The 12,842-nt window shown below is 41.9% G+C and overlaps 1 protein-coding gene across 1 annotated transcript in view; it reads left to right on the top strand.

Moving 5' to 3' along the window:
- LOC121875044 overlaps positions 1-12,169 on the top strand; it is a 31,806-nt gene extending 19,637 nt beyond the window's left edge. Inside the window, exons 2-3 of the mRNA XM_042379393.1 lie at positions 1,645-1,799; positions 12,052-12,169. Coding sequence (XP_042235327.1) covers positions 1,645-1,799; positions 12,052-12,154 — 258 coding nt within the window. The 3' untranslated portion in view covers positions 12,155-12,169. The remainder of the gene's footprint in view (positions 1-1,644; positions 1,800-12,051) is intronic.
- Positions 12,170-12,842: the final 673 nt, after the last annotated feature.

Genomic DNA, 12,842 nt, shown 5'->3' with positions numbered 1-12,842 from the left:
GCTATGTAATTTGATTTTCTCTTTTATTTAAAATTTTACAATTTACTTATAATATATAGGTATACTGTATACATAAATATTACATACTGTACATTATTTCTGCAATTGTTCACAAACAAAACACATAACTCAATTGAACATGTGATGTCGAACGTGAACTGAAGCCATAACAACCGTTCGAGTGGAATCGCGTTGGAGCAAACGAGTTCGCATTTTACAAATATCGTTCCTCAATTCATAAATCGCGTTAGAGCAAATTCGCGTTGTCAAAACACGCGTTATAGCAGAACTCACTGTACATGACAAAAACAAAAGATTTTACCTAACCTTCCGATGTTCAAGAGAAGTTACTCGTTTTTTTTAATAGTTTTTGGTTACAATACTGTTATATTACAATGGTATTCTATTCATACTGTGCTTGATATAATGCATTCACGGAAATGTAATATTTTTGCTGAAATGACGTACGTATTACAGTGGAAAGTGGGATAAAATTGTGACGAAAACAATGACTTTCGCTTTCTTTCGTTCAAAAGATGTTACCGTAATCACTTTTCTATTGGTTTTCAGTTAAAAATCTGTTGTAATACAATAATATTCTATCCTGATTGACTTGAATAAATACTACGATACCATATTTCTGAATATTTTCATTAAAATCCATATAAATCATTTTCCTTGTCATTGTCTGCAGCACCAAAAAGCTTCTCCCAGTCCTCTCCTTGAACAGGGCTAGAGGGTACGTGTTTTTCGAATCGTTTTCAGTTAAAAAACTAATACATCACACGTATATTTTACCTAAACTGCGCCTGAATGCATATATTCTCGGAAATAAATACTGTAGTAGTTTTGCTGAAACGTGATGTATTTCAATGTAAAATAGGATAAAATACATGACGAAAACAAAAGACTTTACCTAAGCTTCCGATGTTCTTGAGATGTTACTCGTTTTTTTTAATAGTTTTCGGTTAAAATTCTGTTATATTACAATAATATTCTATTCATACTGTGCTTGATATAATACATTCACGGAAATGTAATATTTTTGCTGAAATTACGTACGTATTACAGTGGAAAGTGGGATGAAATCGTGACGAAAACAATGACTTTGAAATTTAATGCAATATTAACCCCTAAATCGGTTAATTCGGACAATCGTCTAAAACGGACACCCTTCCCCCCCTATTAGTCCGAATTAACGAGTGTCGACTGTATTTGTTAGTGGCATTTATGTGAATGGCACATACTGGTACAGAGTAGCTACAGTATAGCAATGACCCCTGTACTGTACAGGAGGGGGGATGACCAGCACAAGGAAGGAAGGGTTACAATAAATCACTCAAAACAGAAATCAGGCGCCAAATTTAAAGATTATGGCGGTGAAAGTTCCTGATTATATAGATGGTCACCATCATTGTTGAACAATAGGCACTCATCTTCTATTTACAGTTGTCATTGTTTAAGGGTTAAATTGTTTTGTATTATTAGTCTGATGTTATATATATCTAGATATATTTTACAAATTAAAGTTGTTTTCTGCCTCCCAGCTAACTGCTGGGAGGCATTTTATGCTTTGGGTCTCCCTCAGAGTGGCTACCTCTCTTGTACAGTACATTATATTTAATCATGTGTGTTTTATTTCAGTGTTGGGGTGGTGAAATGACTGAAACTACGGGACCACACACAATACACTTGGTGTCCAAAGGAGAAGAGGCTCCCAAAACTGGGGACTCCTTTCATGTCCAGTATATATATGATTGTATTGACAAGGAGCGACTCTTATTAATTGATAAATACAGGTTAGTAGTGTTTGCCTTTATGTTCAGTAGTGTATAGGGAGAAGGAGCCAGGGGGTCGAGCAGATACAGCGCTTGGCTCCTGTTCCGGGGATCGGTGGTTCGATTCCCGGGCGCTCCCAGTTCATCCAGCTGTAAATGGGTACCTGAGTTTATAACTTGGGGAAGTGAATGCAGTCGAGTGCAGTACCGGCCATGCTGCCTCCTTGTGTACTGAAGGCTTAGTATACAGTGTGTTGTGTCCACTCTGTCTTTAACAGGCAGTCATGCCTATGGGACCCACTTTCACTTTTTTCACTGTACCGTACTCTAGTATAAAGTACATACTGTACTCTTTAATGGTGCTCAATATATACTGTAAGTTATCCTATATGGTCATTATATAAGATTGTATGTAAACTATGTATCTTATGTTACCAGTATAGTAAACATCCAGACTTAATGGACGTGTAGGTGTTTGGGAATGTACAATATATGTCCATTTATTAATGTGTTACTCGTGTTGACAATAAAATAACTTTATGAACACATCTCCACTATTGATAATAAATGGTGCTTTCTTTTCTTCTTCTCACCATTACCCATGAGGTAACTGCTTCTCTTTTTGATATTTTCACAATAAAATAACAGCTCAAAGGCACAAAATAAACACAAATGATAAAGTGAATATGTCTGGCTGTAAACAGTCGGGTGCATTCGGCTCAGGTCAGCTGGGTGACCAACGTACAGTATAAGTGTGTTTTGATTCTTGTTAATGTATCTATATTATGTGTAAGTATAAACATGGTGCTTATCTACCAAGATGGTGGTGGCACAGAGTGGCACTGCTTAAAGCATTCTGTTGTGTCTTGTGATACACATTTATGTCAAGTGGCAGGTCTTTTTGTCATTTTTGTTATACGGTGACACGACGGCTAACATCATGCCACATTCATGTAAATACAAGCAACGTAGCCGTGCAGCCAATCATATTGTAAAAGAAATTACTCTGCGACAGCCACCCAGCTCAGTAACACACCTTTTATAGCCTCCTGTTCAAAGTTACCAATAGACTCTAACTTTTCTACCAACAAATTTGACATCCTCTCAAACTTGTCTGGAGATATGAGTATTACTCTACTTACAAGGGAGTGAGAAACACAATCTATTAGATCACTGTTGGGCCATCAAGCTAATGACTCATCTTTTACCTCTACCAGAGTGACTACTAGACAGTACAATAAACCCTTGAAAGTCCGGACAATTTGGGGGAAACGGGGTCTGGACTTGCCGATTGTCTGGGGTCCTCAACCATGACCTTTAAATTTGTATTATAATGTGCAAAAAATGTCATGTGTGTTTCCTTTTACATTTTCTTTTTATTTTGAAGTCAAATTACAAATTACTGTATATATAATTTTGTTCTATTTATTACTGTATGTTACATTATTGATGATAAAACACATCATAAGAGGCTAATCATACAAGACTATAATAAACAAACGAGGCACGACCCCCCGTCCTCCTCCACGTTTACACAAGTGTCATCTACCTATTAGCTCTCATTAGGCCTATAACAATCTGATTAAACCAAAGTACAGTATCTCCATTGAAGACTAGTGTACATATAAATTTTGATAATAAACAAGTTAATTTATTGTATAAAATATTTTTTTTAATAAACTTCTACAGTATTGTATATTACTTTTGTCTTTATTCAAGACATTATACTTCAGGTCATGAGACCCACTAATTCCCCACCCTGACAATGGATGACCTGACAATACATCAGGTCAGTAATATGAGACCACTGTTCCCCCACCCCAGCATCACTCATAAGGAGAGAAGAGTTTATATACAATGGGTGACCTGCTATTGCATCAGGTCAGGTCAGTAACACGAGAGAATGAGGAGAAAATAACTTTTTCCCCAGACATAATGTTTCCTTCTTATCTCTGTTTTCTATTTATTCTTATTAATTAAACAATTATGGAGGGCAAAGGAAGCAAGAGAGGCAGGGTGTGTGATGGAGGGAGGGAGGGAGTACAGTAGGGGGCAGTGAAAATTTGCTCAAAGCTGCACTCTTCAGGCATTGTTCCTTATACATATCTAAGACTCCATGCCAAATTTGAAGCTGATATGTCGAGGTTTAGTCTGCCGCATTTTCTACAGAAATTTTTACATTTACCTACAGTACTAGCCAAACAGCCGCTGTGGCGGTGCAATGTTCTGTTCAGTGTTTATCAACTTTTTTTTCATATCTCTTATTTCATTCAAGTTGTCTTGTTGCAGATGAGTATGGTGCTATGTCTATATTGATTATCAGCCTTTTCTCATTTCATTTCTCAATGTTGTGTTACTGTACTGTAATGTAGGGGAGACCTGGGTAAGTTGGCGCACTTGAAATTATTCAAATAGTTAACGTTAAGCAGTTCACACCGCAGGATCACCACGTGCTTCCTCAGTCACCCATAAGCAGTCATTCTGAGACGCCGCACGTCTTGATCCAAGGGCTCTGACAGACACCAGTTCACAGAACCGGACAAGACTCCCTACACTGGCTGCCGCTTGTGACCGATACTTGATTAGTGATTATGCTGGAGCTGCCATTGCTACTGCCACCTTAACTGACTATGGCATTATCACAAAGGATGACAAGAGTCAGGTTATTGGACCACATAAGCTGCGGGATGCGAGACAAAAATACCGATTTAAGAGGCAAGAAATTGAGATGGATAGTTTAGATAATTTGACGTCACTCTATTTTGATGGTAAGAAGACCGCCACTCGTGTGATGATAAAGAATGAGAAGACCGAGAAATGGAGTTCGAGGATGATGGTGAAAGATCATTATGTCATCATGGTTGAGCCTGGCAATGAATATCTCACACATGTGACTCCCAAGACTGGACACGGAAAGCAGATTGCCAAAACTATTCACGAGTTTCTGGTGGAGAAAAATCTAACCCAGCAGCCCATTGTGTGTGTGTTGGTTGTGATGGAACCAATGTAAATGTAGGATCAGAAAATGGAGTCATTCATCATCTTGAAATGTTACTTGGTCACCCACTCCATTATTTCATATGTCAGCTTCACGGAAATGAGCTGCCTTTCCGCGCAGTTTTTTATCACTATGATGGTAAACCAAGTGGTCCTGAGCATTGGCGTGGTCCCATTGGAAAGCAGATCAAGGAGTCTTTGTCTGAGCTTCCAGTTGTCGCCTTCCAGCCAGTCAGTTTCCCTGATTTCCCTGTGTTTAATGATGAAGTGGAGAAAGATCTGTCCTGGGATCAGAAATACCTGTATAGGATTTGTAAAGGAGTTATCACAGGTGTTGTTGAAGATAACTTGGCTGCTATTGAGCCAGGTCCTCCCTGTGTGTCAAGGTGGAACACCTTATGGAGTAGAATCCTCAGGCTGTATGTAGCAACATCAAGACCCAGCCATGAGTTGAAAAGAATTGTCATTACAATAATAAAGTTCAGTGCTCCAATGTGGTTTTACATCAAGATACACCCTTACGTAACACACGGCTCAAGGAACGTATTCCAGTCCCTGCTATATATGAAACACCTGAATAGTGAGGAGGAGACGATAGTGAAGAAGGCTGTCAGAGAAATGCATACTTCGCCCACACAGATCAACTTCTTCTTGGTATGTGTGCAGATGAGGACATGACTGTTAGAGAAAAAGCTGTCTCAATGATAAGAAAAATTAGAGAGGAGAATCAGCAAAAGGAAGAATGCACTGGCAGATCTGAAGAGGGGGAGGAAGATTCTGATGCTGCTGTTGACGAGAATTTGTTAAACTATACTGATGAGGAGGGTAAAGATGGAGATGGGAATGAGGATGTGCCTCCTGTAGTCAACATGAGAAAGGTGGTGACTCCGAAACTAAAGTGGCAAGCAAAAACTATCATTCCATGATTAACTGGAGGAATGAACTCAAGACTGAGCCTCCTTACATTGCTTCTCTGTCAAATCTACAGGTTAATGACATTCTTGAGACACCATTAGTGGTGCCCAAGTGGCCAAACAGCACTCAGGCGGTCGAGAGGCATAAAAGTGATGACTGAAGCTTGCACTGAAGTGACGGGATACGAATCGAGAGATGGATATATTAGGCAAAGATTATTGTCTAGGAAAATGATGCCAAGGTTCCGCACAAAAAAGAATTTCAATATGAACTTGTAATGATTTTCTATACAGTGTACCTGTAAAATAACATGTGAATTAAATCGATGTCACCCATGTAAAATGTATCATTATCCTGGAAAACATTAAATGACACCTAATTTTTGGTATACACTAAAAGTTGACAAAAAGTCGTTCGCGATGCGGCAGGGTAAGTATGCATGAAATGGCATGAAATTTTGCACAGGTGTTTGTTACAGCCATACAAACGATGCCTGAAAAGTGCAGCCTGCAACTCAAATAAAAGTGTTTTTTCCCTGCCCCCTACTACACCTTCTCTAACCCATTAACTCACGATGCTGAGTTTACTGTTATTGTCAAACTAAAGGAATTAATATAGTTACAGTTTGTGATTCATAACTGAAATAGTTAACCAATAAAATTTAATATATTTTCCATTTTTTTTTACTTCAGTTTAATTTAAGCGAGAGGAGTTTTTGTAGATCAACTAAATGAAAATACTGAAATTGTTGGGTCAGTGGGCAGGCAGGCAGGTACAGGTAGGTAGGTAGGTAGGTAGAGAGGTTCCCCCAGTAGTGTGTGGGAGATACTAGGCAGGTGGGCGAGGAGGGGGAACTTACTCTGTTGTTCACGATGATAATAATAATAATAATAATAATAATAATAATAATAATAATAATAATAATAATAATAATAATAATAATAATAATAATAATAATAATAATAATAATAATAAACGGTTTATTAATAGAGTTGCAGTCGGTGGCTGAAAATATACAGACTTACATTTAATTTAGACATAATAATATAATATGCATTGAATACATTTACAGGGCTGTGCAGTACATAAATCAGGAGTTGTTTATTATTTTAACAATAGATGGGATGGTGCTGTTCTTATATCTATCGGTGCGGGCTCTTATGGGCTGAATTTTGTTGTAGTGGCGGACTGAGTGAGTTGGGTGGGGGGCAGGAGGTGGCGAGGGTGGTGCAGTAGTCCACGGCCAAACCTTTCCAGTGCTTGGTGGTGGAGGTCACTGAGGGATGGCATTTCCAGGGTGGAGAGAGCGTTGGTGTAGCCGGAGTATTCTGCGCCGAGCATGATTCTGCGGGCCCTTTTCTGTACCTTCTCTAGCTGACGTTGTTGGGTGGAGTTGAGAGAAGACGACCAGGCTGGTGATGCATACGTTAGTTTGGGGAGAATAAAGGCGTTGTAGATGGTCCTCAGCTCTGGCGTGGGTGTCCCAAGTGACCTAAGTCTTCGTAGCATGTAGAGACGGTACGAGGCTGCCTTGACTGTGTTATTTACATGGGCCTTCCAGTCAAGTTTGTTGTCTATAGTTACACCCAGGAGTTTGGCAGACTGCACCAGCTGGAGAGGATGGGCACCCACTGTGACTGCTGGGGCTTGCACTGGAGTGGTGGCGGTATTGATGTGCATTACTACGGTTTTGGTGTGGTTGATGGTGACCTTGTTCTCCGTAGTCCATGCCTGTAGCCTGTCCAGGGTGCCTTGGAGCGATGAGTAGTCTGGTGCGGTGTTGTCCACTGAAACCCCCACAGTGCAGTCATCCACGTACTTCCACCTGTGAGGAGTGTCCGATAGAGCGTCGTTGATCAGGATGAGGAAGCACAGTGGTCCCATCTTGGTCCCCTGGGGAACACCGCAGGTGAGGTGATGGAATGTAGAGACCAAGCCCTGATACATCACTGCTTGGCGACATCCACTCAAGAAATCAGTGAGCCATGAGACCAGGTTGGTGGGCAGCCCTAGTGCAATAGCCTTGTTGATAACAGTGCAGTGATCAACAAGGTCAAAGGCCTTCCTGAAGTCCACAAGGGCAACGGCCAGTGATGTCTTACGTTTCTGCAAGTTTTTGTGCAGAAAATCCAGAAAGTTCACCAAGCAGTGTGATGTAGAGGAGGTCCTCATATTGCCAAATGTGTGTGTGTGTGCGCGAGCACACGCAGCCATCACCCAGCTCATACTTCTCATCATCATCAAAACCCCTATACCCCCAAATGTCCTATGGCAACAGTCAAGTGGCGACGGGGACAGGCAGAGATGACTGCCGAGAGTCTCTAGTCACAACTCTGCACATGGGCGGCATAAATAAGATGGACGTTTATGTACTGGGATCTAGGCAGCAGTGTAATCCGGTTCTGTCTGTGTGACTGAGCAGCCCTCTCGAGGAGCCACTCTGCTCACCCCACATGGGGAGGGGGGTAGAAAAGGTGCCCTAAATATAGCCTGCCTAAAGAACCAATCTGACTGGGCAACTGCACTTTATGGTCGCTGCATGGAATGTCAGGACCCTTCTGGATACTGGCACAAATGAGCATCCTGAAAGAAGAACTGCCCTTATGGCAAAAGAGCTGGCTAGGTATAACATCGATATAGCAGCCATTAGTGAATCCTGGTTCCCATACAAGGGTCAACCCACAGAATGGGGGTCTGGCTGTGCCTTCTTCTGGTAGGGTAAGCCTACTGCGGAGAGAAACCGCATTCATGGAGTTGGCTTTGCCATCTGTCAGCGCATCCTACACAGGCTAACTGAAATGTCTATTGGGATCAACGAGCGTCTCATGACACTCCAAGTCCCACTGAATCACTCGGATCACGCCTTCTTCATCAGTGCATACTCCCCAACACTGGATGCAGAGGATGACATCAAGGAGGCCTTTTATGCTGACCTTGACAGAGTGCTAACCTCTATCCTAGGTGACTTCAATGCCAAAGTTGCTGACATTTTGCTGTGAATCATAGGAAGAAATGGACGAGGCAAGTGAAATCCCAACGGCTTACTCCTCAGCAAGTTTGCTGAACACAGCCTATCACCAATACCTTGTTTAGGCAGGCTGACAATTTGAAGGGTTCGTGGCAACATCCACGATTCAAACACTGGCATCTCATTGTCAGAGAAAGAGATCGCCGAGATGTCTGCATCACTCGAGCCATGCGTGGCTCAGACCTCTGCCACACTGATCGGCCCGTCAGAGCCAAGCTCTCACTTCATGTCACCCCAAAACGACGAAGGCAACAAGCCTCCAGAAGAGGTTTTGATACTCAGCATCTGGAGGATCCAGTGGTAGTACATGCTTTCAGAGAGCAGCTCGAACATGGGCTGATGAACAACCTGAGAATTTACAACCCAAATCCCAGTGCTGAATGGGGTATTCTCGACACTCATGACAAAAACCTACAGATCGAAGAATACGCCAGGACTGGTTTGATGAAAATGACCCGGCAATTAATGTACTCTTCGATGATAAATGTGCTGCTTTAACTGACTGGCAGAACAACCCTCAGTCTCGGGCCAAAGCTGATACCTTCCGCAAGAAGAATGCGGCGGTTAAGCGCAAACGTCGCAATCTAAAGAATGACTGGTTTAAAAGTAAATAATGTGAAATGTAAAATTATTGCAGATCAACACAAGATGGGCAAATTTTTTTATTACACTAAAACACTTTATGGACCAATCACTCCTGGCATCTTTTAGCACTGGAAAGAGCACTACCATTTGCTCCTCAACCAAAACACCGATGTGGATGTCCTGACTACCCAGCAGGTCCCTCAGCATCCAGAGTTGACTCGCCTCAGCTATCCTCTATCCCTGGATGAGGTAGCTATTGCCGTCAAACAGAATGAAGAATAACAAAGCCTCAGGGCCTGATGGAATCCCAGCCAAGGTGTATAAAGCAGGAGGACCTCTGCTTACCAGCTGTCTCCACTCTCTCCTGGAGAATGTATGGGAAAGGAGGAAATCCCCAAGCTCTTAAAGACGCCTCCATGGTCAATATTTATAAGAACAAGGGAGACCGGTCAGACTATGACAACTACCGCGGGATCTCGCTGCTGTCCGTGGCTGGCAAGATTATCTCCCGAGTCCTCCATAATAGACTTCTTCCTGAGGCGGAAAACTTCCTCCCAGAATCTCAATGTTGCTTTAGACCATCACGTGGCACCACTGACATGATCTTTGCTACCCGTCAGATACAGGAAAAGTGCAGAGAACAGCGTCGTGACCCGTACATGGCCTTCATCGACCTAACCAAGGCCTTTGACTCGATCAACAGGGAAGCCCTCTGGTAGACTCTCAGCCTTTTTGGCCGCCCACCAAAATTCATTGTCATTGTGACGCAACTCCATGATGGCATGAATGGCAGTGTCCTGCACAGTGGCACCCAGTCTGAGTTCTTCCCCATCTAAACAGGGGTAAAACAAGGATGTGTACTGGCACCAACTCTCTCTTCCATTTTCTTAGCTGCCTTCCTTACTCGTGGCAGGGCCAATTTAGCCGGCGGAGTGAACATCCAGTACTGGATGAAGAGTCTTTTCAACATAGGACGACTCCAGGCAGGAACAAAGATGTCGGTAGCTTCCATTACTGAACTTCAGTATGCAGACGACCTTACCCTTGTCGCTCACACTGAACGCGACCTACAGGAGATCCTGAACACCTACACAGATGCATATGCACACTTGGGCTTTAGGTGAATGTACGTAAGACTCGGATTCTTTTTCAGCCTGCCCTTGGTTCAGCCACACCTCCACCATCCATTCATCTTAACTGTACCACCCTCTCTAATGTTACCCACTTCCAGTATCTCGGCTCCCACCTGTCCACCACCGTGGACATAAATGAAGAGATTCAGCATCGGATCAGATGTGCATCTCAAGCCTTTGGCAGACTCCGTACCTGTGTCTTCAGCTGTAGGGACCTGCAATTATCTTCAAAGTTGCACATACATCGAAACAAGTGGTCCTTCCCACCCTGCTATATGGCAGCGAGGCATGGGTCACATGCAGGAGGCACTTCAAGGCATTTGAAAACTTTCACAAACGTAGTCTACGTTCCATCCTCCGAGTTCGCTGGGAAAACAATAGAATAAATGCCAGTATTCTTGCTGATACCAACTGCAGGAGCATCGAGGCTATCATTACCCATGAACAACTACATTGGACTGGCCATGTTACCCACATGAACGACAGTAGACTGCCAAAGCAGCTACTTTACGAATGGTAAACGTAACTCTGGCGGGCAACTGAAAAGGTATAAGGATAGTCTTAAGACAAACCTGAAAAAGTGCCAAATCGACCCCTTCACCTGGGAGACAATCACTCCACGCCGTAACGCTTGGAGGAGCACCACACGAGAAGGTGTCAATACTTTCGTGTTAGCCCGACTGCATACTGAGGCAGACAAGTCCCAATGCCAGAAAGACACTGCCACCGCCCCTCCCACACTAGATGTAGCCCTCCATATGTGCAACATCTGTGGACGACCATGCCGTCCCATATCGGCCTCTTTAGTCTCCTCAGTGCTCAGCACCAAAGGTGTCATCCCTAATGACTTATATAATTTTATCATAGCTGGATGATCGTGATACTCTATTCCGAGTGACAGCAAAGTAGTAGTAGTAGATTTTTTATCCCTTCCCAGGAGGATTACCATCACCATTGTTTGAATTTTGTTACCTAAATTCATACCATTTTTCTCTGGATTAATGTGTGTTGAACTTATAGCTAACCAATCACAGTGCAGCATTATGGACGAGTTTATTTTAAGATTGGGGGACTAAAACTGCTGATTCACAGGTCCGAGAGGAAGAAAGTGTGCAAGGGATTGATGGCTGCTGGCAATTTCAAATGGCCACTTGAGGAATTTCTGACAACAAACATTTTTGGGTTTGGACGAATGTTTCTTGCTCGGAAAAGGTCCGGACTTATGGGGTCCTGACCCTTGGGGATTTACTGCATTTCCAGTACAATACTAAACTGACAGCCTTACAATCTACCCCAACGAACATCACTTTTACTGTCTCGAAATTTCTTCGGTTCTCAGATCTTTTTGGCTTTGGGAATTTGGGGTAAACAATTTTTGTCTTCTATATTAGGATGTTATGTGGAGGTTATTCCTGAACCTCGTTTCTCCTCTTTTTTCCTCCTTGTTTTATAATGAAAGTGTTTGGGTAAATATGAATCAGTTTATGAGATTCAAGAAGATAACCTGGGATCTGCCTCCATGTATCATACTTTAGTTACATTCTCTGCTTTCAAAACTGTATATTGAAATAAACTTTACTATGTCTTTTATTTTTATTTTATTTTTTACTTACAGAGTGAACAAAAATTCCTGCTATGTTGGAAATATGACAGCAATGTGGGTGATGCTTGGAAAATCCTCATGGCCAGATTGTCAGCTCAAAAGGTGGGTTCTCTAATAATCACCCATGAATTCTTGCATCTTTTTTTTGTGCTTAAGAATATTAAGTTGCTATGCAGAGACTTTTTGATGAATTGGAAGGGTTGGTAGAATTACAAGTTGTCAATGGGTATACAGTATAGTCAGTGATGGGCAGCAATACACTAATTTGTCTAATGCTAGGATTCCATATACAGTATGCCTTTGTGTTAAATTGCCTTGGAAAATGGACACCCCTGTTTCCTGTTGCAGTTGCATAATCTGTCTATACAGCTGGAACAGGACAGGAAAAATGGCTCCCAGCCCATTGAAGTTATGGCGCTATTTATATGAACTGGATGATTTGCTATTAATTATCCTGGTTTTGCATAAGATCATTTATATTCCAAAAAACCCTTTTATCGAGACCATGAATTTTAATTTTAGAACAAATGCGTCAAAAATGTATGGATATAGTAAAATGATATATACTTATTTACCTGATTAAAGACCACTTACGAGGTTTCTAAATGCATTACACAAATAGGTATTTTTGTTTGGGATATATACTGAGTGAACTGATGAAACAGTTACTAATTTTCTAAGAACACAGCAGATAAAGGCTGTATAAAATTAAGTTGTTTAGTTGGTCTAATTTCCCATTACTTATTTGTGAACTGCATAGCTATAGCAAGACCTAGTGACGTCACAGTGTGGGAGCCCCTCGT

The sequence above is a fragment of the Homarus americanus genome, unplaced genomic scaffold (genome assembly GCF_018991925.1).
Source record: "Homarus americanus isolate GMGI-L3 unplaced genomic scaffold, GMGI_Hamer_2.0 scaffold5823, whole genome shotgun sequence".
NCBI classification, from domain to species: Eukaryota; Metazoa; Arthropoda; class Malacostraca; order Decapoda; family Nephropidae; genus Homarus; species Homarus americanus.
Note: the sequence above shows the minus strand (reverse complement) of the source record. Positions and strands in the feature narration are given on the sequence as shown.